Source organism: Oryzias latipes, chromosome 19, assembly GCF_053564925.1.
Source record: "Oryzias latipes strain Hd-rR chromosome 19, Olatipes_Hd-rR_3.1".
Lineage (NCBI taxonomy): Eukaryota > Metazoa > Chordata > Actinopteri > Beloniformes > Adrianichthyidae > Oryzias > Oryzias latipes.
Window position 1 is genome coordinate 19,980,903 of NC_136255.1, and position 27,875 is coordinate 20,008,777.

The following is a 27,875-nucleotide window of genomic DNA, read 5'->3' on the forward strand; positions in this document are numbered from 1 at the left end:
GTACTTTTCTGTAAAATGATCTAAACAATAAAGGACAGTTAAAAAATATTTTATTCCATTGTACTGTGAAATGTGCATTTTTGGAAACATTTTCAGCAGAATCAGAGAAACGTTGACACCTTAATGAACGGTAAAATGTGTCCTGCTCTGCTGCTAACAGCTGAAGAATCCGAGTCCTGTTAGCAGCATCACTGTGAACAGAATGAAACTCTTTCCGCCCTTCCAACTGCAGCTTCCTCCAGTTATAAAGTGTCCGTCCAGCTCAGCTGTCCCTCTGGTGAAAAAGTCAAACGGAAACTTCCAGTCAAGCTGAGGTGAACCTCTTGGGGCTTCTGGGTAAACTGTGGTTTCAGTGAACGTGACTTTGGTCGTCAGGGTGAGCGATGACACGGGACACTTGATAAAACAGACAGTGTCACAGGTAAAAGAATGCTAAAAAAAAAAATAAGTAACTTTTAAAATATTTTGTTTGATGTACCTGAACGGTTTGACACTGGAACAGGTATTTAGCTCCTAGAATGTAGTTCTGAGGAAGGTCCGTGAGACCCTGGCGAGCCCACAGCACTTGGATAGACAGAGAGTTGGGGAGGATGCATCCAAATTCGCATGATTCCTGTAGGAAGAAATCAAAAAAGAAGATAAAACATTGACCTGTTTTTATTATTTCCATCATCCTAACCAGTACAAAGACCAAAGAAGTCATCCTGGACTTCAGGAGGTGCAAAGGTGTTATCCCCCCGTTCCACAAAGCGTCTAAAACTTCACCTTCCTGGGCATCTAAGCGGACCTCACTTGGTCTTAAAACACCAAGATCATCCTAAGGAAAACCCATCAACATTACTGCTGAGGGAGGCCTTCTACGGCTCAGCCATTGAGCCCACTCTGTGTTCCTGTGGCAGAGTGACCGGCATCATCAAAGACTACACCCATCCAGCCTTCCCCCCTGTCCAACTTACCCCCCCGGCAGACGCAACTGGTCCATTAGGACCACCCGACTGAAAATAAGCTTTTTTTCCACAAGCAATGGCTTTATTAAACACCCACAAATACAAGCCACACCCCACTCGATGACACACACTCCCCCCTCGTCTGTAATTGGGTTCCTGTTTTTTTTTAATTTTATATATTTATTCATACTCTTTCTTTGAAGTTTATATTTAGCATTTTTGCACCCCGAATTCCTTTGGTGTCTTCGTACCTCCCTGTCTCAAGCTGCTCTAATTCAATATTGTAATGACAATAAATGAAGGATTCTGATTACTCCTTAGGTGCAAAGTCACCAACAGAGGAAAATGCTTCTTGGTTTACAAGTTTCCACAGAGGATTTTGCAGAAACGGTACCACAGTAACCTTATTTTAGCCAATCTGAAGGTTACCTCTGTGCTGACGGGACACTCCTGCACAATGACCCTCGTCCAGTCTGGCTGGGAGCCGGAGTTCATGGCAATCACATCAGGGGCGGCAAATCCTCGCAAGACCCAGTAAATCTGGGACTGCAGCTGGGAGCAATTACTTGCAGGGGAACTAGACGACACATGGAGAGAAGTTGAGGAAGAACATTCATGGGGGGACAAAATATGAAAAAACCTGATTTGATCAGAGCCGAAAAAGGAGACAAATGAAGTTGGCCCACGTGAATTTGCATCCACTGATAGTGTTGTGTGTGAATAGGATGGGCATTCTTCTGCTGAGGTCGGAGGAACACTCCCCGGCTGCTGAAAGACCTAGAGATGTAACCTGACACGGCGTCAAGGAACCATGCTGCTTAATCAAAATAACCAAAAAAAAGAAACGTTTTTTTTTTTAACAGTTGTTTTTTTTAGTGAGGATACAGATTGGACCTCTCCATTAAAGCGACCATTGACAGTAGATCCAACTTTAAGTCCCACAGCTGGTTTTGTCCTCCCCAAGGTGGGGCTTGGTGTGGCCAGCTGCAAGTCATTCACGGCTCGGTTAGTTTCAGTTTCTCCAGCTGGAGGCAGAATCTGCAGCCTGGAAGGCGTACCTGGAAATGGACGGAGTGGGTCTGCAGGAAGAGCTGATCGAGACCTACGTCAACCAAGTCCGTGCTCACGGTCGCGTACTTGATTTCACCGCTTCCTGTGTAGCCGATGACAAACGTCACCTGCAGGGCAGCCGGAAAAACAAAAGCAAAACAAAAATCAGAGTGAAGCGTTGTTGTTTGACACAAAGTGTGTGTTGGGATGCGTTTGTGTGCTTACTCACTTTTCTCACCACATTTGTACAGGAGTCGTTTTGTTTGGCTGGTGCAGGCCAGTCAGCCTGTGGAACTACAGGGATCTGCAAACAGGTGGGGGTTGAGCATTTGCTATGAAACCACACAAATAAAATGTTATAATTATGGACGATTGTTTTTCTATTGACAACTTTGTGGAAAAAGCAATAATAACCAGCACTCTATTCAATGTACATGTATGAGGATGTGTGACGTGAACAGTCAAGAATCTGAGATTACATTCTTACCAGAAAGTCTAGCATTGGTGCCACACTCTCTGCTAGAGGAATCTGTAACAAAAATAACAAACAAGTTGGAATCTCTGCTGAGAAAAGACCTAAACGCTGCATTGACGCTTTTAGCTCGCTTGAGCTTAATGACCTTGATCAGATGTAGGTCTGAGAAGTAAGAGCGGGCGCTGAGATTCGGATCTGTGGAGCAAGAGTCCAGAGTCACCATGCGGGAGCAAGATGAGGAAGCAGATCTCAAAAACCCTGCAGGAGGAAAATAACACACAAATGCAAGAGAATGCACATTAGTCTCAATGTGCTGCTATGTTTAAATTCATTTCCAGATAAAAATCACAGTTGAATTTGTGTTCAGTTTGGTACTTCTTATTAATAAATCTAATGTTATCCTGATTTAACAGCATTATTAACGTCCTTTTTGTAAGATTTTAGAGGGCTGCAACTCGCTGTTTCCTGTTTTCCACTTGATATAAATACCTTTCACAATAAAAGTCCTTTCATCAGTTAACAAAAACTGAATTATTTTAATTTAAATATGACATCAGAAGTCGAACGAAAGAACACATTTGATGTAAATATATCTTAAAATTACATATTCATTGTAAAAGAATAGTCAATATTCAATTTTTGCAACATCTTGCCTTCAGAATTGTCATTACAACTAATTTATCTACTTTAAAACAGTCAGATTGTAGCTTCTCTTGCAGAAAACTATGTGAATTGACCCCCTTTTAATAAACACCTTTGCTTTGTGAACTCACTTGCAGGGTTTCGGTTGATGCAGAGTGTCGACACCGTCCCCGCAGAAGGCTGACGGAGGACGCTTCGCACAGAAGAGTCCAGGAAATACGTCTGGATAACGTCATCAACCTGCAAAACCATGTCCCAAATAATCAACGCATCCTTAAGGCTGACTTATTATAAGTGAGTAAAAACCTTTCATTATGCGATTACCCGGTAAAAATCTCTTTCATGACTGATGAACGTTTGACCTGGAGCTGAGAAGTGGTAGGAGTTTCCTAAAACTGGACGTCCACTAACTGCTGGGACAGACTTAGGAGGAACATCTGCTGGGAGGAAAAATATTTTGTGCTGGTGGGTAAACCTTATTTCTTGCATTTTTTTAAATAGATGTACATTTATTTTGCTTTATATTCAGTTTACTAACTGTCATTTTGGACACAGAAGAAGGAGTCGGTCACAGTGACGAGACGAGAATCCATGTTGGCTTTGAACATGAGCCATTTCTCAATGCAGACTCCTAGACTGGGAAATAAAACAAATGAAACGTGATCACGTCTCCAAGATGAACCATCTAGGACTTGGAGAAAATAAACGCCTACGTGACTGCTTGTGGGCATCCACGGAAGACGGAGCTCAAGTTGGCAACACCACAATCTGTGGTGTCACAACAGCAGCCAATGTCACAGAAATCTGTTGTCAGGTCACAAAGACAACCTGAGAAAATAAAAACAAGAACTAATTCAATGGGAAAGCGTGTTTTATTCATATCTTTGCAAGACTTCAGTATTTTTACTTTTTTTTTTTTTATTTCAAAATAGCAAAAAAAAAACCTCCTGATTTAAACATTTAAGGGACAGGATTTGAGTTTAAATAATTCAGCATAGATGGCAAAAAATTTGTTTTATTTTGTCAAAGCAAAATTGTCTTAAATTTTTCTTTTATTTCTCTGATTTCTTTTTGTACTGATATTTTTGAGATTCTTGTTTGAATTTATTTTATTTTATTGTGATTTAAATAGTTTTAAAAACTGTCTACACTAAAAGCGTAAAAATGTTGACTAATTAAATCGATTCGCACTTCGAAAATACGAAATAAATCAACCAAATTTGGCGATTTTTTAATTAAACTAATATGTTGTATTTATTAATGCAAACCTGTTTAGTATTTGTTTTTAACATAAAAAATCCTAATTCTGTCAATCAATACTGCAACTTCATTCAGTAGAAATGTTTTATTTTTTTAAATTTGCTTTATGAATAGAAAAATTATTAAATGTATGATTTCTATTCAAACTTGTAGATGGAAATAGGTATTTTAGCAGCCATTTCCAGCCTCAAATTCTCCAAAGGCCTTTGAATTTCTCTGCCTTTGCTCTGCTTTGGGCAGAAATTCTGCAACCTCTAACAGCAAAAGAGCCATTTGGTTCAGTTTCTTCCTGAAACAGCGAGAGCCGCAACGTTTAGAAATCCTATAGAAAAATAGACTTTATTGATGTTTTTGTGGTCATTTATCAAATTTAGCTTTTAACATTTACGATCATTGAATTATAATAGTGCTATGTTCTTATTTTAACTTCTATGACAGCAGCACAGACAAGTTCCTTTCAAAATAAAATACACCCATGTCAAATAGGATCCTGCTGTAGTGGATTTAGTTGAGCCAAAAATAAAAGAAAGCCAAGTCAAATATGGGATTTTCTGTCATGATAGTGCGCTTTTTCTCTACTTACTGTCAAATATAAATATAAATCCAATGTCTTTAAGAAATCTATAGGTTACATTTAAATGAAATTAACTTTACCTCTGAACAGCAGACAGATGTAAACATTTCTGACACGGTGAAGTAAACTTTTTACCATCAAGTAAGCTGACATGATGTTAGAAATCTTAATGTAAATGACAGCATCTAAGTAACTGTAACTAAAAAAAGGAACCTAAACTCCCAAACCATTCAATATTTAAATAGTTAGCATTTTACTCAAAGCCAAAGAGGTTTGGGGCTTCTTGCACATCGTTGCAACTTGGTTACCCTGTAAAGCAGGCTGAGTTGTGCTCTGGACGGTGGTCGCGGTTGGAGCCCCGGTGAAAGCTGACTCAGACACGGACAGCGTGGACGTTACCGTCACCGTGGAGTCTGGAGTGGGTTGCGGTGACACCCCCTCCGTGAGTCCGGCTGTGACGGACTCCGTGGTTCCAGACCCGCCCGGAGCTGGAGTAGCTGCGCTGAGAGGCTCCACATTTGTTGGGGTGTTAGTCACAGCAGAAGCTAGTCCAAGCTCCGTGGCCGCGTGAAGTAAACGTGCACACAAAACAACACATATGGGGAATAAACAGAGGTTCATTTCGCCACTAGAGACATGGCGCAGTTATCTAAAATTGTAAATGTATATATATAATATTGCTGCTACTTTTAATCATTACTGATTTAAATATCAAATAGTTAAAATTCCCGAAAATCTGAAAACCTTTCAGTAAGCTACTTAGCCAAACACCCTTATTTTGTCTCGTTGCTAAGGAAGTTGTCATGAAGACTTCCGGTTTCAGGACCTCGCTACCGTAAATCGCCTACAATAGACGAACATGTGCGTTTCTGATCAATAAACAAAAGCCTTCAGTTAGTGGTAAATGACATGATTAATAGGAGCTTTTCATTATTTCAAAGCTTTCCAAAATCTTGATAAATTGTCCTTTTACTTCACCATGTTAATATATATGCAGCCCATATTATCTGTTTTTTAATGTCCTCCGGAAAAAAACAACTATTTAGGTCATTTAAACTTCTTTTTCAAAACAATTTCTTCTTTGTTCAACTTCTCTTTACAAGTCACTTTTAACCTTTTTACAAATCTTTACCTTTTTTCCCCCCATCCTTTTTTTCTGTTCTTGTTCCCCACCACTGGAAACCTTCCCCTGTAAGGAGCCCAAGACAGGAAATTGAAAGATAAATGATACAAATAAAAATAAATGATTGTTTCCCCAATTTAAAATGTTGTGCGCAAAACGTAATATATTATTAGCATTTTTTTGCATAAAAAATACTAATTTTTGCATTCAAAATGCTAATTTGAGGGAACTATTTATTTATTTTTTTGAGTGCCATGTCCAGGGCTCTGTACCCTCAGCTCAAGGACTTGAGATGTCAACAGACTTGACACAAACACTTAACAAAACTACATCTAAACTGAGTCAAATAAAAGTTTTTTGAAAAGGATGGACAAAAAAACTAGCTTGTGTCGTAAATTAACATGAACATTTTCTGTTTTACAGTTATTGCATCGGCCACTATCCATTTTAGAGTGACGTCCAGCTATATATTGTGCTATTTTTCAAAGGTAGACATAACATGAACAATAATCAGTGTGTTAGAAGAGCAAGACATTCAATTCTTCCATCTTTCTGCTTTTCCTCAGCTTTTAAACACATAGAAGGTATGGCCTCAATTCCAAGTATTTTCACTATTTATCTTTTAATCTTTAATGGCTTCAAACTGATGTTTTATTAATGGAATTCTTATGACTGCTCTATCTTTTGCAAAAATGTTCTGTTCGAGCTGCATCGGTGCAAGCCAAGTAAAACAAGGAGAGCTCAAACTGGAAGGTTCTCAGATGTGGACGAGTGGAGATGTTCAAACTGGGCAATGCAATAAAGAAGTATTCAGACATCTGGATTTGAAAAGGTAAAATTTGATACAGCATTACTTGATTCATCTCATATTGAAAATAAATACTGTGTCCTACTAACTTATACATAAATAATTGTTAATAAAAGCTAAACGTTTTCCTAAAAACTGTAAATGCTATTAAAGAAAAAGACACAATATGACAATGTATCCTACAATTGAGCTCAATCAGTATTTAGTACCAACATAATTTTTTACCCTGTTATTATGTTTTGGCTCCTCTCATGTCTAAAAGTATTTTTTTTAAAGTGAAGTGCATTGGAACCTGGTCCCAAAGGTCCAAAAAGCACCGACAGTTGTTAATCCATTTTTCCCGTTGTATAAATCTTTATTGGGATAGGTTTAATGTTCTTTGTCTGGAAAAAACACACTTAAAAAAAAAACGAAATTGTTAAACAAAAACAAAGGGAATCAGACAACTTTTTTATTTATGGGGGGGGGGGTATTTAAACCCCTTTTTTATGTTATTTCACAAACTCCTTTGACCTTTTTGTCCTCTCTCTTGTTTTTCTAAAAGACACATTTAAAAAATATTGATAAAAAAGAACAACATCAACATAAGTAACAATAATTCACAACACATTAATGTAATTACTGTCATAATTAATGTCATGAAAATACAGCTTTGCATGCATTTTTTGTACTTTAAAGAAAAAATAGTCTTTGCATCAAGCTTTGAAAGAACTCTCCCCACCCCTGTCAACTTTTAAACTCATAAGATGCAGATCTTACGAGCACGCAACCTTTTGTCATTTTATCCTGACCTCTGATAGAATCAACAAACAAGCCCAGACAGGATAAATGGTTCTGTACAGGATAGTAGTTTCCTGCTGCATTCTAATATTTCAGGCCCCCAAAAACATTTAGGTGTTTTATTGTTAGCTGTGATCTGAATAACTCAAATATATGGAACTATTATTTTATGCAGAGTCAAATAAATGTACAAAAATATATTTCAAAATTCTAAATCCTCAGATTTTTAGATGGATTTGTGATGTGTTCCTTTTAATGGATGTGCTTTGCCCGTTTCTAGTGAAATAATTGTTTTTTCAACTTCTAGTCTGAAAGATGAACTAAACTAAACTTTTAAAAGCTTTTGGACATATTTTATGTTAAACTGAATGTTCTCAGTTGTTGCAAATAAATGCTTTGAAACTTTTCTCTAAAACCTGATTAAAAAAAAGGCACAGTGATGCACAGACTCTTTGTTCAAATGTGCAAATGACTCTCTTTCCCACTTTCCAGATTCACTGAGGTCTAAATAACCTCAGCACAATGTGTTTTAATCTCCCTGACTATTTGAGGTATGAGTGATTTGGAGGGAAAACATTCTCTCTCTCTGCCTCTGTAACTCTTTGCTTGCCTTGTTTTAAACTTCTTTACCCGATTCTGCGAACTTTGAGAGAGCGTTGTGTACTGAGAGCTCCCAGAAGAAGCACTAAACTTTGTAATATTTCCAGCAACGCTTGTGATTTGATCCGGAAAGACATCCGTTGACTTTACTTTGTGTTTGTCTAAGCAGACCACAGAAGACCTTTTTTTTCTCCCTAAAGAACTGTTCTTCCTTCAGGCTACTTTTAAAACTTGGCAGACCTTATTTGTTTTTGTGAATATTTTTTTCTGGAAAAAAGAGCAGCAGATGTTTAAATATGCTTCATTTCTTTGTTGAAACCTCAGAATCAATTTTTTTTGTGTGTCTTTAAACTGCAGATTGTCTCAACTTCAAAGCTGATGAAATCAGTGTTGAACTCTGGAGGAGTTCAGAGCTCCACGCAACAATCAGTTGAGTTTATTTTCTTTAAAAACATCGTTTCTGCTCTCAGCCGGATATTGAGAGTGGAAATCCTGTGATGTCTGAACAACGGCCTCTGGCGAAACAACCAAAGTTCTTGAAGATAAGCAGCTAATTGTAAAGCCAGACGTCTTCAAAATGAAATCATTCTCAGAAATATAATAGTAGAAGGATAGAAAACCTCAGCCGGGTCATTTTAATGTAAAAGCTACTTTGTTGACTGTAAGAGGGTCCAAAGGTGTGTTTTTGCTGGGCGGCTTCCATATATTTCCTGTGACTCGTAAAAGAAAAGCAATAGTCTTTTCTAAAATAAAGCTTCTACTACAACAGTTGTTTGCTTAATGTCCAAAGTTAAAAAGCTTTTTTTTTGAGCAGTCAGATTGAATGTTAATCCATCTTCTGTGTGTTTTCAAACCGAGGCTCACCTCTCAGTGGCTTGTTTAAGACCCTCCCTTTTTTTCCCCCCATGTCAGGGTAAGGCAGAAAAGTTGTGAGAGGAAGTGCAAAATTCTGGGAAGTTCATACGTAACTGGGAATGTTACATAAAAGCACTTTAGTGCAGGTCTAGCTGTGCAAGTTCCAGTGTTTTGCAGAGAGGTAGGAACCTGGTACAAGCACTCAGCCAGGTCGCAAAGATAGAAAACAGCAGAAACATTTGGAGGAGAGGAAGTACTCTGTGTTCAGCAAAGATTCCAGGGGATTACCGTTTTTCAACTGTCAGACTTCTGTTTTTTCATTCAGAATCTGAGGACAAACCACAGAAATCCAGAGGAGCAATTTCTGGACAGCAGGAGGAGACAACGACATCGTGACGAGGAAGTATGCACAGTCACTGTGGGCTTTCCCCAACAAGCAGGAAGGTATTTTATTACGGTGGGAATCTAAGGTGTGCAGAAGGCAAATCAGCCTTGAATGCTGACAGAGCCAGCTGAAGCTGGAAGCTGAAGGACAACAACCACCGTGGCCTTTCTGGAGCCGTCTGACTGTGGGAAATTGGCTTCTGGATTTCTAGTGTGTGTTCAGAACTTTTGCTGGAATCAGTCATGTCAGAAGAAGAAAATCTATCCTACAAAGAGGCCATCGAGAAGGCCGGCTCCTCCATCACTCGCTTCCCTCTCATCCACATCAGAGGCGTTCCGCTCATGTGCCACATTGCCAACAATTGGGACTCCATCTGGGCTTTCTGTCCTGACCCGTCAGACCTCCTGATTGCCACCTATCCTAAAGCAGGTATCCAACGCTCACAGCTTTGGGTGTATTCTATCTTTTCTGATGAAGTTGTACTCCTTTTATATGTTAATCCATACCAGGGGTCTGCAATCTTCAGCACCTAGAGAGGCGTTCTGGGCCATTTTTTACCAACCAAAACCCATTTTCACTCTTTAGAAATCTAAGACACTGATTTCTTTTGACAGAGGTTTACATGACTTACTTTCAAAATAAAAGACACCCTGTGTCACAGGATCATTTCAATGCAGCTAATTTAGTAGTAGGTCGTGTAATGTAAGCGGTGATTAAAAGAAAGTACTTTACCGCTTTTAGTGCATCTCAGACAGAAATTTGTCAATCTAACAAACAAAAAGGAAACGTTAGTTAGTTTGTTAGAATGTTAGTTTTAATTCTGGATGTGCTTAGTGATCTCCAATTGCAGTTCTATGGTGGGGCGGGGCACAAAAAACTGTCAAATTTTTAAAATTTGATTTATGAAACATTCTATCCTTAACTTTCTGTGAATAAGTTGAATAAAGCTTCCGTTAGTTTGCCCTTTTTTTAATTCTTCACAGTAACTTTTTTTAAATTAAAAAAATATTTTTTATTTTTATTTTTATTTTTTTAACCAAAGAGCCACAATGAAGGTTAAAAGGGCGCCATATGGCTCTGGAGTGCAGACCCCTGATCTTTACCAATTAAAATGTTTTTAACAAAAATGTTCCATTTAAAGCTTCAATGCAACATTAAGATACTTTTATTGTCTATCCTCAATCGGTTCTTGAAGAGTTTTAATGAGTTTTCTAAGAGGTTCATCAATGTGGGGCGTCATTTCCAAACTCAAAGAGTGGAAAAGTCACGCAGATTTGGTTTCCTGCTGAAACCCATTTGTTCTCTCTGATGTTCCGGGGATCTTTAGGCACCACGTGGACTCAGGAGATAGTGGACCTGCTCCTCCACAATGGAGATGCTGAAGCCTGTAAACGAGCTCCGACTCCCATCCGCAGCCCCTTTCTAGAAATCTGCTCCCCTCCCCCAATTCCCTCAGGTACGTGTTCCTGCCTGCCCCACGCACATGTGGACGTTCTCGCCTCACATTTAGAAATCCCTGTATTACAGTTCTGGGTAGAATCTGCTCGGAGCAGTGGTTGCTTAAACAAACAGGGTCAAAGAGGTATTAACCCATGAGTGTTTGCCTAACGGACCCCCCCTGCCCATCCCCATCCCTGACAAATTCAGGCTGAAAAAACAAACATAAAAAATTCAGAGATCTCAGGTTCTACGTATTTGTTCCCGCTCTGATTTCTAAAAGAGTAAAAAAACAAACAAAAAAACACTGTTCTTTACTTACTTAAATCTACACCAGCAGGAAGCAGTTTTCTGAATATTTCAAATTAAAGGTACTTCAAAATGTTTTTTAAATAAACTTTTAAAGGGAAAAAAAAGCTAGACTTTGACCTCATGACTTAGTTTCTAATATCAGTTTGGCTTAAAGTGGTGATAAAGGGTTACTTTCTCTTTTCTAAAGTCTCCTAATAATCTTTATTTGTAAGCTTCAAACAAAATGATTGCAAAAAAAAGCTTTTTCTGAGTGAATTGGTAGAAACAGAAGCAGATAATAAGACGTTTTTGAAGCTATCACACAAGTTCAACTCAGTTCATTCCCTCATTTGAAGTATCAGTGATCTTGTTTGTTCATTTTTCTCTTATCAGCTTAAAGAAATCTTTTTCTCTCTGCCTAATGTTTTACTGGAGTAGATTCCAAGCAATAAAAACTAAAGTTAATTAAAAAATTCTCTTATCTTTTTCTTTATTTTAGTAAAAAAAATACCCAAATAGATTATTTTTGATTAAAAAAAATAATAAATCAACTGAGACAAATTTGTTTTTTGTGCATGTTTTGTATTGTAAAAGGATGCTGCAGTTCAGAGCAAAGAGTCGACTAAAATTAAGTCCCCTGACTTCATAACAGACCTTTAAAAGCAGTCCTTTAATATTTATAGATTACTATTCATTTATAGTTTAATCAATACATCACCAGTTTGGAGTAATATAAAAGTTATCAAAATCGTTTTTTTTTATTGTAACTAATATAAGTTACTCAAAGAAATTGGTCAAAACTTTAAAATATTTTCAGTTTTATTTATATTTTCTCATAAAAATAAAGAGAAAAGACTGCTGCTCCTGTCTACTGCTCTGCCGAGTTTCCAACCACATGATTCCAGGGTGTTAATTATTGAGCTGCAGATGCTTTGTCAGCTTTTATTTTATCACCTTTAATACACCAGTGCTCATGCAAACGGCTCATTTGCAGCTTTTGTTGGACACAAAATACACTGAAACAATTTCTCTATTCAACTATTTGGCAAGAAAAAATAAGTAAATAAAATCAAAGAATATATAAACAATTTTAACTTAATTTTGATAATTGATTCTCAAAAGCCTGCAGATTCACTCCAACATCAATGTTATGCCCACTCTGCTTTAAAAAAGCCTGTTTTGAGTGATGAAATAAGGATTTAAGAATTTTTTATAACAGAAAACTGAATGTTTGTGAATCACCCAACATTTAAAATGATAATATCTATTCATTAAATTAAAGGACTTGATCTTCTGAAGAAAATGGATCCCCCAAGAGTCATCAAGACTCACCTGCCCTTCCAGCTGGTGCCTCCTGGGTTTTGGGAGAACAAATGCAAGGTGAGACACAATCTGTTGGACCTATTATAGCCAGCCCAGAATTTCACAAGAACTGCATTTTTCTTCAGAGGCCTTTTTTTTGTGTGGACTTGTGCACGTTCTCCCCGTGAAGTCCAAAACATGCTTCGTAGGTTAATTGGTGTCTCTAAAGGTGTGCATTGCTGGCACCCAACTCCAGCAACCCCGTGACCCCGAAAGAGATTCAGCGGGATCTGAAAATTCAAATATCCTTCCTGTGATGAGTTTTATTGTTGTAAACCTGTTTTGTCTGTTTGTTTGTTTGTTTGTTTGTTTTTTCAAGGCAATATATGTTGCACGCAACGCCAAAGACAACCTGGTGAGCTACTACTACTTTGATCTGATGAACAAGACTCAGCCTGAGCCGGGGCCGTTCGACGGCTACATCAACAAGTTCATGAGAGGAGAGTGTAAGTAGACCAAAGGACATTCTTTTTTTAGGTTATGTGGCTGTTTATTTTCAATTTCTTGACACATTATTTCTGACATTCAAGTGTTATTCCACTCCTGAGAGCCTCATTATGCTTCAGTGGCTGTAATGGGATTACCTGCACTCCTATGGAGCGCCATAAATACCAGTCAGAGGAAAGCACTCCTGCAGGTCAACAAAGAGATTTTCGACAAGTATGACAGTTAATGGAATTTTAGCTATTTAAAAAGACTTTTTTTAAGTCTTTGCCGCAGGTTTGGATTTAAATTGTGGAGTCAGGAACTGGTGGTGTAGGACCCAATATGCAGGACACCAGGCATAGTGGCAGAAACGCTTACCTAAAATCATGGGAGCAACAAAACTGGTGACAAAGCAGAGCAGATGACCTGACAGTGAAGAAAGGAAAAACCAGACACTAACAAAAATGAAAACAGCCGTGGAAGGTTAACATGAACCTAGAGAGACTGACAGAACTCAAGCATCACTTAAAAAGCAAACTAAACCAAAGAATGCTCACATAAGGAGGTAATAATTTGTTCAGTGTCAACAGCTCTTGTGTAATCTATAAGTAATGTGCTACACTTAATGTATTTTCTGATTCACTACAGTTGAATTTTTGCTTTCAGTCGTAACAGGCAGTGTCAAACATCCACTGTGTACATTTTGACATGAAATTTCGGTCTTTTGTGATACATAATTTTAAGTGTATCTCAGTTTGGCAATCAGCTATTGTATTTTATGACTGGTTTTATGTTTTGGTGTAAAGCCTGTTGAGAAAACTCTGTTGTAATATTGGGCTATATAAATAAAATTGAACTGGTTTTAAAGTCAGCAATTGTGTTTTTATTTTAATTACCCACAAAGAACAGTCACGGAATGATTTTGTAAAAATGCAATCAATATTTTAAAAGCCATAATCAGGACGTTTTCAGCCAGACGCTGCAGATATGAGAAAGTTCCCCTATTTTTAACACTTTCTGCAACAAATTGGTCCTACTGGTAAACAAAAGAGAAATAAAATCCACAAAGAGAAGTGTTTTTATGGTTTAAACATGATTTAAAATGGAAAGAACCGGTACAGAGTGTTTTAAACCTACAAAATTTTTTTTAGAGCAGCTTTTAATGATTCAGTTTAATGACTTGTTTTTTCTCAGTGTCATGGGGCCCCTGGTATGATCATGTGAAGAGTTACTGGGTGGAGAAAGAGAAGAGGAACATCCTGTACCTTTTCTACGAGGACATGAAAGAGGTGAGGAGAACAAATGGAACATGTTGACATGAACATCACATGCCACATACACCCCAGTTTTTAAAGAAGCCAAAATGTTTTCGACAAAACTAAAAGAATAATAAAGCTAAATGTATGAATTTGATTTAACTTTGTTTAAGTTATGTTTTTTTCCCTGCATAATTTACGATCATTCATCATCATTAATTTACAATCCATTTTCTTCCCTCAAAACTTGTATTTATAAAACTAAAGTGCAGCATTTGTGTTCATGTTTTGCTGTTTAACTTTTAATATGGTTCAACATTAGTTTTGCCAAACCAAACACTCTTTACTGCAGAATCCTCGCCGTGAAGTTCTGCGCATCATGAAGTATCTGGACTTGTCAGTTTCTGACGAGGTCATCAACCAAATCGTGGAGCTGACGTCCTTCAAGAGCATGAAGGAGAACCCCATGGCCAACTACTCCTGCATCCCATCTCCTGTGTTTGATCAGTCCGTCTCTCCGTTCATGAGAAAAGGTTCTTATTTTCGGATCATAGTTTAGAACAAAACTGCTCTATGTAAAGGCAAATTAAAAAGATTATTTGGAGGAGAGACATTAAGAGAATGCTGCGATTCTTTGATTGTTATTTAAAAAAAACACAAAAAAAGTTTTTAATTTTTTTATCTGTTGAATCATGCATGACTCATGAGCTCCTTCTTCCTTTTGATATAATGCAATGCTGCCCCCTAGAGGTCCCTCAGTTCATAACAAGGACCTTTAAGACTCAAAAAGCCCATTAATCACCTATAAGTAGATAAATGCTGCTATGACACTTAGTCATTATAAAGATTAATAAAGATTCCCTTCTTTTGTTGCATTGCAAGAGAATACTATAAACTTATTTCATCCAATATATACATTGTACTGATTTTTATTTCAAAATTGATAGATTTGCTTCTCCTCTCCAAGAACAGTTTTAGCAATAAAACAGTTTGTCGAATATCTTTTTTAATCAGTTAGTGTAAAAAAAAAAGAAAAAATGAAAAATATTAAGGAGTCTGAATTTTTAACACTTGTGTCGTCTTTTCTGCTTTTTGCTCTCTGTACAGGGGAAGTAGGCGATTGGAAAAATCATTTCACACCCGAGCAGGCAAAGATGTTTGACGAGGATTATGCGGAGCAAATGAAGGATGTCAACATACCTTTCAGGAGTCTCATCTGAGGGACTTTGATTGATCCAGATTTGCTTCAAAAATTATAAGAATAAAAAAAAAACAAAGACCGAGGAACTGTGCAGCACTTCGATAGCAAACACTGTCCGGAGATTTGGCACAAGCTTAAAACCAAAATGCAACAATGCACTTCATCACAAATATAAAGGAAATCAACATTTTTGTGCTAAGGGTGAATGAAATTTACTCAACAATGTGAAAAGATGAGTTTTAAATCATCACTTTATTAGAGCTTATCACGTAAACAAATAAATAAGACCAGAAGTGTTGTGGACATGCCCATTTTATGTCATGTGACCTCCAGCAGAGTCCGCTGACTGCATAGGTGCCTATAGAGACTGTAGGCAGCTGGAGGCATGTTTTTTTGTTTTTGCCCCTATGAAAACCTGCACCACACTTTACAGAGCCCGGCTAAAGCAGGACGGCTGCACGAGACACAAGCAACAAAGACTAGAGTAACCAGCTGGAAAGTCAATCTTATGAAAATGGACAGAGGACACATGAACACAACAGCTGAGAATATTCAAGGTTAACAAAAAAGAAAAAGAAACACTTTTAATACATACTTGATCTCTGAGAATAGAATTTTTATTAACGTTTTAATTTTTTTTTGTAGTTAGGAAGTTTCTCTTCTTTTAATTAATCTCCTTTACATGGACACTGTTTTTCTTCAGATATTTGGCAATTTTTTTATATAAATAATTTTAGTGGTGTTTTCTCCTCTCTTTTCTATTGGTTGGCTCACTATGGCTCCCCTCTTTGGTTGTTCTTTCTTCACCGCCTCGTTCTTTCCAACCCTAAGGATCATCTTCTCCTACGTCTCTAATGTTTTACGTCTGAGCCTGTTGAAGAGAAAACACATCAGTTGGACACGTCTGTGAAACAGTAATAACCAAACAAAGACCACCAGGACAAGGGACGATGACAAATTTCTTGGAAAAGTACAAAATCTTTGCCAAGTTGAGACAAATCTCAGTGAGAAAGCAGGCTGGGATCTAAAAGATAACTATGCAAAATCAAACACAATTAAAATAAAATAAAATAAATGTTCAAAAAATTGGATGCAATAACATTTTGCAATCATTCATTCATTTAAAATGATGTTACATGGAATCAATTAAAAATATTTTGATAAACAAATATCAAAAATGAAATAAAAGTGATCATAAAAGTCTGCAAAACTGCAATTTTAAACGAGCATGATATATTTACTGAAATAATTAATAGTAGGTATCAAACCCTAACCCCAAACCTTGCTCTAAAAGAATTGGATATAAAGCATTAATTTCTGATTTGTTTAAAACTAAAATTTCCACGCTGCCATCAAATGCAGCACAAAACTTTGAAACGAGGGTTAAAAAAAACCCAAATAAGAATACTTTTTAAAATCAGCTTTTAAGTTACACTCATTCCACTTTTATTAAACCGTCGCTATTTTAAGGTTAAAATTTGATCACAGCTTCAATTCGGTCATTTCACTCATTTTTGAAAATACTAACAGAAGTGTCAATCTAATGCAGCTTGCCTGATGGTGTTGCACAAAACAGGAAAAGCACATTTTTGTTTTTAAATGTTCATGTTTCAGGGATTTCAAACTCAAGGCCTCGAGGGTTGGCCTCCTGCTGGTTTTCCAGTAATCTTGCCTTACCTGCTGCTGATTACCGGGGTCAGGCGTTTAGCCAATAAGGAGCTACAACGGCAGGTTGGTTGGAAACATGTTTGACACCAGCCCTCAAGGCCTGGATTCTGACACCCCTAGTCTATATACTATATATAAATACTTTTATAACATTTGCTAAAAATTAACCATGCAGTAAATGGTTTATAAGAAAAACACGAGTCAAATCTGTTGAATGTTTTGTTCTGTTTTAATGGCTTTAGCAGGTTGTGATAATCAAATAGGCCAAATATTTACACCTTTGTGTTCTTTCTATACAGTAAATGCTAGAAACCATTTACTACATGATTAAAAACAAAACATGGAAGGAAGGCCAAAGGACTTGCGGGACAAACCCCCAAACTCACCTGATTTGTCCAAAAAAAAGCAAAATACTACTGCAAGGCAGAGGGCATCCCACACTGGAATCTCCTCACACAAATCCTGTTCTCATCACTTTGGAAAACTCAACCTTAAATGTCTGGTGGTCAATGTGTAAGGAGACTCCAGAGTGCCACATCAACACAAGTTTTACACCAACTTTACAATTGAATCAGAGAAAAATGGAAGGAAAAAAAAGATAAAATATACAAAGACAAAACTCGATGCACAGTGACAGGAAGAATACCTTCTTTAGTTAAAGGCTAATGGAGGTGGTTGATTGATTTATTCTGGAAATGAACAAGAGGGATCAGTGAGTTAATGATGACAGGAAAAAAGTGGCATTAATAACACAAACATATCAACTGGGCTTAATCAAACAAATGTATTAAAAAAAGAAGCGTTAATATGTAATAAGTTTTGAAAAAATGGAAATATTAAAGGATTAGACAGTTACATTTTAATGGGTAATTGATGATCAGAGGACAAAGAAATTTGTTTTGAAACTGATGGGCAAAAATAACATGGTCACTTACTCTCGACGTAGTTGCGGGCGACGAACTTCAACACCTCATCAATAAGAATGACGGGGAATGAAAGCTTCAAGACCACCATCCACTGATCTACACTCAAATGTTTCAACTTGAAGATCATCTGGGGAGAAAGGAGAGATTAGATGCAGATTATAGAAACCAGACGTATTGTAGCTCCTCAAAGACTTGCAGAAATGTTGGTCATTTCAAAGCATAAAAAGGAAATGTGTGACTCACAGGCAGAGGATCAACATAGATGATCATGAAGTGCAGGCTCATGGACAGGGTCATGGCAGCGAGCAGCCAGAAGTTGCTCCATGGGGGCATACGCACCAGAGACTGGTTCTCAGACAAGCTTGGAAAAGAGAATGATGTGCCATGTGAGGAACAGTCTATCTTTTGTCCAAATTACAAATGCAAGTTTTGGAGTGGCACCTGTTAAGGGCATTGCACATCTCGATGGTGACCAACACAGACAAGGCCATGGTCATGGGAGGACACTCTTCAAAGATCTCGCAGTCAATGCCGGCAAAGTCCTCATTGTCAGCGTGGCACTGCATGAAGTGGGACTGCACAGAGGAGAGTCAATGAGTAAACGCACCTGTGTTTGGGTAAGTTAGAATGATCAAATGATGATTTACCAGCTGGTAGTAAGTGATTTCAGGGCCAGTTGGATCGTAGAGGAACCACCAGGCAGCACCACCGACAGTGGCAGCACCGACATAACCTGTTAGGAGACAAAACAATAGGAAAAGGTGTTCCCCAAATTCAAGAAAACTCCAAGGTAGATTTCAGAAGAGAAACCTACCTCCAATGGCCATGTATCTGAAGAAAAGCCAGCCAGAGATCAAGGGCTCCTTGGGGGAACGTGGGGGTTTGCCCATGATGTCCAAGTCAGGAGGGTTGAAGCCAAGGGCGGTGGCAGGCAGACCATCAGTCACCAAGTTGACCCAGAGCAGCTGGACAGGGATCAGAGCCTCGGGCAGGCCAAGAGCAGCAGTCAGGAAGATACTGAGGAAATGTGAGAAGACACCCATTGTTAACCTTAGTCAAAGCAAAGATTCAGGAGAGCATCAGACAGGACACATAGACTACTCACCAGACGACCTCACCGACGTTGGAGGAGATGAGGTAGCGGATGAATTGTTTCATGTTGTTGTAGATAGCTCTGCCCTCCTCAACAGCAGCCACAATGGAAGAGAAGTTGTCGTCAGCCAGGACCATCTCAGAGGCAGACTTGGCAACGGCAGTGCCAGAGCCCATAGCGATGCCGATCTCGGCCTTCTTCAGGGCGGGGGCATCGTTCACACCATCACCAGTCTGGAAAAGGAGAAGATAAATAACGCTTCTGCAAAGTTTTCAAATCACTGCTGGAAAGACTCAGCTGGTGTTTCCCAGATCTTACCATAGCTGTAATGTCATCAAAACCCTGCAGGAACTCGACAATCTTGGACTTGTGGGCTGGCTCAACACGGGCGAAGCAGCATGCTCTGCGGACGGCCTCAGCCTGCTCATGGAGGGGCAGATCGTCAAACTCACGTCCAGTGTAGGCCTTGCCAGAAACATCCTCATCTTCAGAGAAGATGCCAATACGACGGCAGATGGCAATAGCTGTTCCCTTGTTATCGCCTGTCAAGAAAAGTCAGTAAAGTTATAAAATATTTTCTAATAGCTATGGTGTACATTTGCCATCTTGAAAATGCAATTCATACTAACCAGTGATCATAATGACACGGATTCCGGCATTTCTGCACAACTCAATGGAGGAAGTCACCTCCTTGCGAGGAGGATCCAGCATTCCCACGCAGCCAACAAAAGTCAAGTCAGTCTGAGGAAAAATGAGTGAAAAGAAGTGAAACCAAAAGTTTGGCAATGACATACTGTTCTTAGTTAAATCTATATGACTTTACCTCATAATCAACAAACTTGGTGGAATCCTCAAGGACCATCTCTTCCACCTTCAGGGGCGTGTCACGTGTAGCCAGGGCCAGGCAACGGAGGGTGTCGCGGCCGGTTCCCCATTCCTTGATAACAGCCATGATCTTGTCCTTGATGGCATTGGTAAGGGGCACACGGGTGGTGCCAACACGCACATATGCGCACCTGTCAATCACACCTTCAGGGGCACCCTGCAAAGGTACCAGAATGGTTATTCTGTGTTTTACAGCATAAACGCATGAGAGGAAAACTAACAACTGACCTTGACAAACATTTTGGCACCACCGTCACCTTTAGCTGGGGTGCAGTACACAGACATGGACTTTCTGTCACGGGAAAACTCCAGAGTGAAGTTCTTCTTCATGAGCTGTTTGATCACCTGTTGGAGGATGTACAGATGTTATTATTTTTCACAAACTTGAACTTCTTGGTTCAACAAAACCAATCTTCCTTTTGGGCATCCTTACAGAGCAGCAGGCGTTGGCCCTCTCGACCCTGGAAAGGTTCTTTACATTGGTGTTAAACACGTTCATCTTCTCAACCAAGCAGCACAGGGCAGTCTCAGTTGCCTCACCGACTTTCTCATATATCTTCTTGGACTAGAAGGAAAAAGGAGCATGGGGAAGGGTTTACACCATGAATGCTCATGAAGATGTATTGTTGCACAAACAGAGCTTTGGGTTTTACCTCATTGTAGTCCAGGGAGGAGTCGTTGCAGAGGGCGCAGATGGTGGCCAGCTCAACCAGGCCATCATACTGGCTACAGTTTGTCCTGGCACCTCCTTGTGTCCTAATGTAAAAGGAGAGAATTGTAGACAGATTAGACAGGATTCATTTAAATGATGTTATGTGAACGATGAGACATTGCAAGGAGAACAGACTTACACCTCGCCTTCTGGGGTGTATTTGGAGCCAGAGATATCAAAGGCATCAAGATCAACATGGTCCCCATCGGCGTTCTTGATCACAAACATCTGCAAAGCAGAAAGCAAAGATCATCTTTTCTCTCAATTTTAAGTTCTGGTTTAAAAACTCTGTGTTTCCATGAAGACACACTGACCTTGGTCACACACATCTGGTTGGTTGTGAGGGTGCCAGTCTTATCAGAGCAGATGACGGAGGTGCAGCCCAGAGTCTCCACAGAAGGCAGGCTTCTGACAATGGCGTTCTTTTTGGCCATACGGCGGGTTCCAAGAGCCAGGCAGGTGGTGATGACAGCAGGCAGACCTGAGATATGTTAAGGGAGTTTGATTTGTTGTAGTTAAAGGATAAATAAAATTACAGTATAGGCCTCAGATTTTTTGATTCCCTCACCCTCAGGGATGGCAGCCACAGCCAGAGCAACAGCGATCTTGAAGTAGTAGACGGCACCGCGGATCCAAGATCCTCCGTGGACAGGGTCATTAAAGTGGCCAATGTTGATAGCCCAGACGGCAACACAGATCAGGGAGATAACCTTGGACAGCTGCTCGCCAAACTCGTCTAGCTTGGCCTGCAGAGGAGTTTTCTCCTGCTCAGTGGCAGCCATCTGGTCACGAATCTTCCCAATCTCAGTGCCGACTCCGGTGGCAATAGCCACACCAATGGCCTTGCCAGCTGCGATGTTGGTACCCTGTGGGGGGAAATTAGGCAGGGGAGTCAGGTCAGGGGTAAAAGGACCCAAACAACAAAAAATGTTGAAACTTTTTTAACTCACAGAGAAAAGCATGTTTTTCTTGTCCTGGTTGACAGCTCTCATGTCGGGAACAACTTCAGTGTGCTTGATCACACTGACAGATTCACCTGAGAATGAAAGAAAAACAAAAATAATTTAAAAAAAACACTAATGCAGATTCGGGGGAACTCATTATTTTTTTTTTTACCATTTTCTTGACTTACCAGTGAGGATGGACTGATCAACACGCAGGGTGGTGGACTTGATGGAAGTAATCCTGATGTCAGCGGGGACTTTGTCACCAACTGTGGGATCACAGAGCATCAACATTAAGGAACTGTCCAGTCACAGAGAAATTGGTGGGAAAATTGTGACAGCCTTTTGAGAAGTGATTCTGAATCTACAGTAAACCCACAACAGGTAGAAAATTTTGACAAAAACCCCATTAAAACTAGTTTATTGAACATTTTCATGTAAGATATATTTGCATTTTGTTTCATTTTTTGGTTAAATTTATCTTTTTTGCAGTGTACAGTCAAAATGTAATCAAAAATTAAGAACGTTTTAATCAGAAGATGTTTGTATCAATTGAATACTAATATACATTTCTTACAAAAGGGGTCTCTAAATACTTTTTTAATGCACCCCAATAAAATTTAACAGGCCAAGGCCTTGACCAATGAAGTGAGAGGAGCCGGGGATTGACACAGTCAGCTGGAGAGCACAACATGTTTACACTGACAAATAAACAGAAGAGGGTGACAGCGGCTGTGGAAGAAGAGGGGCAACAGGGCCTGCATAGCGAGGGTATTTATATTCATGATTTTGTGCAGTCAGCATGTTTTTACCAAGGCACTGCTGCCTTAAAAAAGACACCCAGCTTTGAAGAGTTTTTATCTGATATTTCAGTGAGGAGCCAGTCCTTACCTGACACCTCAACGATGTCTCCAGGGACAATTTCTCTGGCCTTGATCATCTGCACGCTCTTTCTGTCAGAACGATAAACCTTGCCCATCTCAGGCTCGTACTCCTTGAGAGCCTCGATGGCACTTTCAGCATTACGCTCCTGGGAAACATACAAAAGTCAGAATGTGAAAAAGGTCCAAATGAATGAAAATAATTATCACAACTTTAAAAAAGTTAAACATAAATACAATTTTTGTGCCCCATTTATTTGTAAAAGTGGGCATTAAAACAGGTCAAGGGAAGTCAGCACACCTGTTTACCCATGCTAGAAGGCTAGCAGCCCACAAGATTACCCAATAGGCTTACAGTCAATTCCAATTACACAGTACTAGACAAGTTGTGGATGAAACATGAGTAGGTCACATCTGCAATTTGATGTGCGCTTCTCCAATGCTTCAAGGGTCTATGGTCATCTGTGATGCATAAACACTAAGTCCTAGTGCGGAACATGGACAACCAGCGTGTTTGTGGTTATTCTTTGACAAGCAGGACTAAGTGTGATCTGAAATGCACACCATAGATTTAACAGCAGCTTGTCCTGCCCAACTGTTTAAATGAGGATACAGTGCCTTGCAAAAGTATTCATCCCTTAGGATGTTTGTCCCTTTTGTTGCCTTCATAAATCCCTCAATGTCAATTAAATTAGTCTTTTCTCACAAAAAAATTTACTAGAAAAAAACTTTCAATGTCAATGTGAAAACAGTTTTCTACAAAGTAATGCCACTAAAACAAAAATAATTAAATGAAATATAATTGTTTGCATGATTACTCACTCGCTTTTAAATTGAATGGTCTAATTCAATAGAAGTTCATTCAATTAGTAGCAATTGTCTCACAATTAGTGAAATGAAGATGACCTGAGTGGGTTGTGTGTGTCCCAAGTGACTCAGTTATAAAATACTAGTCTATGAAAGGTCCACATACTGGTGGAACGGTATTCCTGGCTACCATTTCACCATGAAGACAGGAACACTCCAAGCAACTCAGAAAAAGATCTTCACCGGACAAAGCTTCATGGGAAATGGTATTGAGAAAGCCACTGCTAAAGAAAATACATATTACAGCTCGACTAGAATTTGGCAAAAAGCATGTGGAAGACTCCATGATCAAGTGGAAGAAGATTAATTGATCTGATGAGACCAAAATTGAGCTTTTTGGCCATCAGACAAGACAATATGTTTGGCTGAAACCAAACACTGCATATCACCAAAAATTCACCATCCCCACTGTGAAGCATGGTGGTGGCTGCATCATGCTGTGGGGATGTTTCAGGCCCCGAAAGGCTTGTAAAGATAGAAGGCAGACCGAATTTTGCTAAATGCACTGAAATCTTGGAGGACAATCTTTTTTTGTCTGCAAGAGAACTACGGCTTGGGAGGAGATTTATTTCCCAGCAAGACAAAGATCCAAAGCATACTGCAAAATTTTCACAGGAATGGTTAAAAAAGAACCAGGTTAATGTTCTGGAGTGGTCAAGTTAAAGGCGAGACTTAAATCCCATAGAGAATCTGTGGCTGGACTTGAAGAGTGCTGTTCATGCCTGGCATCCACGCAACCTGTCAGAACTTGAGCAGTGTTGCAAAGACGAATGGAGCAAAATTCCAGTGTGCAAATGTACAAGACTGATTTAGATTTACCCACACAGCTTTGATTGCAGCCAAAGGTACATCTACTAAATACTGACTTGAAGGGGGGGAATGATTATGCAAGCAATTATATTTCATTGTACATTTTTGTTTCATTGACATCACTTTGTAGAATTCTGTTTTCGCGTTGACACTGAAGGTTTTTTTCTAGCAAATTTTTGCGTGAGGAAAGGCAGATTTTGTTGACCATGAGGGATACATGAAGGCAGCAAAAGGGACAAACATCCAAAGGGGTGAATACTTTTGCGAGGCACTGTAAGTGGAGCAGCTGTTTTGGACACTTGGCACAGGCGCGATGACAGCAAAACTCCCTGCATACTGACACCTGCAGAATTAAGGCAACTTTGACCTGTGCACTGGATAATTGCTGAGGGCCCTGCCACTGACCTGCCACACTCCAACGATTGCATTTGCAATGAGAATGAGAAGGATGACAAAGGGCTCCACAAAGGCAGTGACGGTCTCCTCACCCTCCTCAAACCAGGCCAGCACCTGCAACCAAAGAGGAGAATTGGTAAGCAAACAGGACCCCATGGGGAAAAACATTGAAATATTAACTTTCAAAAACCGAAAGAAGCTTTTGTGAACTAAGATGTCAATGTTTGTTTGTGTGAATGGGAAAAAGTTATGTGGTTTAAGGAAATATATGTTTTTGGAAACATTTAGCTTGGTTAATTGTCATAAAACGTCCAAACAGGCAGTTTTTAGATCACTGTTTCAACAATAAAAACAATATTATTTCCTTTCTAGTGCTGATACCCACTGTTATCATAAAATACATTATATGGGTACATAATTGCTTATTCGCTCCCTGCTCCTCCTAAGTAGGGCCCTCTGTTCCTTCCTACAGTCCTGACCTTTCCTGAAGGATTCAGTTTCTCTCCTCAGCTTGGGGCTTTCTTAAAATAACCCCCCCCCATACCCTGGCCCCCTACACTGCTTTGACCCCCCGTCTCTCACTGGCTCCTCAATATTCGCCTTCTAAGGCTATCGTGACAGCTGGCTGAAGGGGTGAAAACTGGGCAAAGCAATTAATACACCTCCTACAAGCCTTCGCAATCCATCTCCCCTCTTCTCAAGTTGTCATCTTCAAAAATACTTGGAGGGGGCTTGAGCGGGGGGATGTGAAGTTTCTTAACAAAGTGGGCATGTAGTCATGATCAAACACACCAAGGCTGCTTTAAGGAGTGGTTTGTGCTGTGAAACACGCAGGAGAAGACGGAATGAAGACGAAAGTGTGGATTGAAGGACTTCATTGTGTGCCTGAAGCTACATGAGCATCACAGAAACAGCATGTTTTTCAGAAGTTTTGGCTAAAAAGTACTTACAAAAGAGATGCAGGCAGCCAGCAGCAAGATCCTGACAAGCAGGTCCTCGAACTGCTCAATGATCAGCTCCCAGATGCTCTTGCCTGAGCAAGAAAAGAAAATCAGGAAAACCAAGGAAGAAATCAGCGACATAAAGAACTAAAATAAGCTTAAAAAATATATATATTTTTTTTACATAAACAAAATAAGTTTGCAGAATAAATTAGAAAAAACTGTTGCTGACGTTAAGTGCAATGCGACTTCACGTGAGTGTTCTCCTTATGCTTGATGCTTACCTTCCTCAGCGGGCAGCTCTGGTGTTCAAAAGGGATGCAGAAAGAAAGAGAGAAAAAAAAAACTTTGTTAGTTGGTGTTTATCGAACGAACTGGAAAATATGGATTATATCACAACAAAATCACTGGTTTCACAAATATTCTGCTAAACATAAATTAACAAGTTCTGGGTAGTTTTGGGGCATTTTACCATGAGTCTGTAGGGTTTCTTATGTTCTAACACACATTAAAAGGTGATAAACTGGTTTTGAGGACCACATCACAAGCACTTTGTGGCCTATGTTGCCACTCCAATAATCATCAATCTGCATTGTTTTGAAAGATTGTTTGACTCTAAGTCGCTTCATAGCCTCTGTTTAAGTCTAAAGGAGTCCACATGTCAATGCGAGCCCATGTACCAGCTAGAAAATGTCTCAATCACCTCTCTAGCCATCGTCTTTGCCTATCTTTAAATAGCTCCCCAAAGTCTCTGAATTTCTACCAGCTGTTGCATCTCCTTCCTGAAACAGCTCAACAAATGTGGAGGAGGTGAAATCAGGAACCCACAGATCCTGCCTGTGGAGTATTCTGCCTGTGGTTGCTTTGACAGTCGAGTGACTGGTTTCTCTGTGTGGCCTGCGCCCGAACGTCTACTGCGTGAGTCCTTCCCCATCCCAGACGCCCCAAACTCTCACCATTGTAGCCGTACTTCTCCAGGTTCTTCTTGAACTGGTCAGGAGTGAGGCCGGTGTTCTCGTTGACCCCAAAGTGAGCCAGGCATTCTGCCGGGGTCTTGGCGTGTGCGTTCTCCATCCCTTCTGGATAGACTAACCAGGCCTATCCGCGCTCTTTTGCTTCTCTTTGCTTTTTACTGTTTCTTTGTCGCTTTTAACCTTGGTCCACCACCCTCACCTGGAAGTGTGGCACCCTCTAATTCAGGAGTACTGACAGAAAGAGCAAATAAGTGCCTGCACGCTCAGGGTTTTATACCACCAAAGGGTGCGCGATGGGAGGGACCCCCTGCTGACATATGCGTCCACATTCCACCTTGGGCGGATATGGTTGAGGGGATTGGGGTTGATGGTCAGGGGGTGGAGCAATAAGGAAACATGGTGGACTTGGACAGGAACTTGGGGTGCAAGGCTTGGATTTGGAAAGGAGGTGGTGGGGAGGGGGGGGGTGTACCATAGATGAAGATCTGTTTTTGGAATATGCATGGTCAGTGGAATAAGAGGACAGGAGAAGGAGAGGGAGTAAGACAGACGACCATCAGGGTGGGGGTGGGGGGGTTGAGGGAGCATTGAGTGACGGCTCAACTGGTTTCTGCTGAGGAAAGGGGGGCAAAGCCGGATAAGAACACTGCAAACAAAGTACCAAAAGGGAAATAGTGACAATTTGCCCCGGCATGTTTGAACGTTTGTGCACCAAAATTGTCTCCATCGTTGGGACATTCTTTGAGGGACGACACAAACGGGCGGGACGGTGAAGTGTGATGTGAGGACGAAGGGTTTAACCAGAGTTTCTTTGGAGAATCATCCCTGGGGGGGAAAAAATATCCCATCACAGAGAGGTTGTAAATCCAAGAGGATCCAATTTTTTTCTTTTTTTTTTTTTATGAGAAAACAACCCACCATGGAGGAACGGCTTCAGGACGCTGAAAGCTGAGATTACGTGTGAGACAATGGCCTCTGGTGGTTGATTTAAAGCACTAAAGTCAGAGCATAAAATGTGTCCAGATCCCTTTGATTTACTATTTGTTTAAAAAAGCTGACAAACTGACACGCCATAAATATGAGAACTTTCCAAAGTGTTTTTATTTATTTTTTTGCCTCTTGTCAGTTGTGAAATCATAGAAGAAACGTTTCATCGCCACCTGGATTGTTTTTTTGAATATTTTCCATCGAAACAAGGAAAAAACAAAAAAAGCTTAATTAAATCTGTCACATTTGAAGGAAAAACTTGATTTTCGTTCATGAAAGTATATCTTTATTTTTGGAAAATCCAATTAAAAATCAATAT

The 27,875-nt window shown here is 39.7% G+C and overlaps 3 protein-coding genes across 8 annotated transcripts; 1 reads left to right on the forward strand and 2 right to left on the reverse strand.

Moving 5' to 3' along the window:
* Positions 1-33: 33 nt before the first annotated feature.
* LOC101172609 (tectonic-3) lies at positions 34-5,777 on the reverse strand. Of its 4 annotated transcripts, none has more exons than XM_004080303.4 (14): positions 5,257-5,777; positions 3,828-3,942; positions 3,653-3,750; positions 3,439-3,551; positions 3,246-3,354; positions 2,618-2,730; positions 2,485-2,526; positions 2,227-2,301; positions 2,006-2,125; positions 1,833-1,931; positions 1,634-1,737; positions 1,377-1,524; positions 479-613; positions 34-396 (listed from the first exon to the last, which is right to left on the reverse strand). In XM_004080303.4, the coding sequence occupies exons 1-14, from the start codon at positions 5,567-5,569 to the stop codon at positions 154-156; spliced, it is 1,827 nt and encodes a 608-aa protein (XP_004080351.1). In that variant the 5' UTR covers positions 5,570-5,777; the 3' UTR covers positions 34-153. The 4 variants fall into 4 exon arrangements, with proteins under 4 accessions (XP_004080351.1, XP_078793523.1, XP_011486341.1 ...); XM_078937397.1 differs by having other exon boundaries at positions 34-274; positions 5,257-5,760; XM_011488039.4 differs by having other exon boundaries at positions 34-274; positions 3,439-3,554; positions 5,257-5,760.
* A 3,432-nt stretch (positions 5,778-9,209) lies between these two features.
* On the forward strand, positions 9,210-16,051 carry sult1st6 (sulfotransferase family 1, cytosolic sulfotransferase 6). Its single transcript, XM_004080301.5, has 7 exons — positions 9,210-9,928; positions 10,827-10,955; positions 12,510-12,607; positions 12,909-13,035; positions 14,210-14,304; positions 14,624-14,804; positions 15,379-16,051. The coding sequence occupies exons 1-7, from the start codon at positions 9,742-9,744 to the stop codon at positions 15,489-15,491; spliced, it is 930 nt and encodes a 309-aa protein (XP_004080349.1). The 5' UTR covers positions 9,210-9,741; the 3' UTR covers positions 15,492-16,051.
* atp2a1l (ATPase sarcoplasmic/endoplasmic reticulum Ca2+ transporting 1, like) lies at positions 15,706-26,930 on the reverse strand. 3 transcript variants are annotated; one of them, XM_011488036.4, is made up of 24 exons: positions 26,552-26,930; positions 25,880-25,897; positions 25,605-25,687; positions 24,664-24,768; positions 22,592-22,730; positions 21,889-21,969; positions 21,707-21,792; positions 21,325-21,622; positions 21,071-21,237; positions 20,896-20,984; positions 20,698-20,800; positions 20,478-20,609; positions 20,273-20,389; positions 19,983-20,201; positions 19,789-19,900; positions 19,478-19,701; positions 19,172-19,392; positions 18,881-19,083; positions 18,714-18,799; positions 18,508-18,641; positions 18,310-18,427; positions 18,076-18,193; positions 17,787-17,829; positions 15,706-16,343 (listed from the first exon to the last, which is right to left on the reverse strand). In XM_011488036.4, exons 1-23 carry the CDS (start codon positions 26,667-26,669, stop codon positions 17,825-17,827), a joined length of 2,976 nt encoding a protein of 991 aa, XP_011486338.1. In that variant the 5' UTR covers positions 26,670-26,930; the 3' UTR covers positions 15,706-16,343; positions 17,787-17,824. The 3 variants fall into 3 exon arrangements, with proteins under 3 accessions (XP_011486338.1, XP_004080348.1, XP_023805142.1); XM_004080300.5 differs by lacking the exon at positions 17,787-17,829; XM_023949374.2 differs by lacking the exons at positions 15,706-16,343; positions 17,787-17,829 and having other exon boundaries at positions 17,987-18,193.
* Positions 26,931-27,875: the final 945 nt, after the last annotated feature.

Excerpts from the sequence above, each read along its gene's own strand:
- atp2a1l (XM_004080300.5), bottom strand. The coding sequence starts at position 26,669 with ATGGAGAACGCACACGCCAAGACCCCGGCAGAATGCCTGGCTCACTTT. Across the intron at positions 24,769-25,604 it reads TGGCTGCCTGCATCTCTTTT|GTGCTGGCCTGGTTTGAGGA; the intron begins GTAAGTACTTTT and ends CTTTGGTTGCAG. Across the intron at positions 21,623-21,706 it reads AGAAAAACATGCTTTTCTCT|GGTACCAACATCGCAGCTGG; the intron begins GTGAGTTAAAAA and ends TTCCCCCCACAG.
- sult1st6 (XM_004080301.5), top strand. The coding sequence starts at position 9,742 with ATGTCAGAAGAAGAAAATCTATCCTACAAAGAGGCCATCGAGAAGGCC. Across the intron at positions 10,956-12,509 it reads CCCTCCCCCAATTCCCTCAG|GACTTGATCTTCTGAAGAAA; the intron begins GTACGTGTTCCT and ends ATTAAATTAAAG. Across the intron at positions 14,805-15,378 it reads CTCTCCGTTCATGAGAAAAG|GGGAAGTAGGCGATTGGAAA; the intron begins GTTCTTATTTTC and ends CTCTCTGTACAG.
- LOC101172609 (XM_011488038.4), bottom strand. The coding sequence starts at position 5,569 with ATGAACCTCTGTTTATTCCCCATATGTGTTGTTTTGTGTGCACGTTTA. Across the intron at positions 3,943-5,256 it reads AACTCAGCCTGCTTTACAGG|GTTGTCTTTGTGACCTGACA; the intron begins GTAACCAAGTTG and ends TTATTTTCTCAG. Across the intron at positions 1,738-1,832 it reads TTAATGGAGAGGTCCAATCT|GTTACATCTCTAGGTCTTTC; the intron begins GTATCCTCACTA and ends ACGCCGTGTCAG.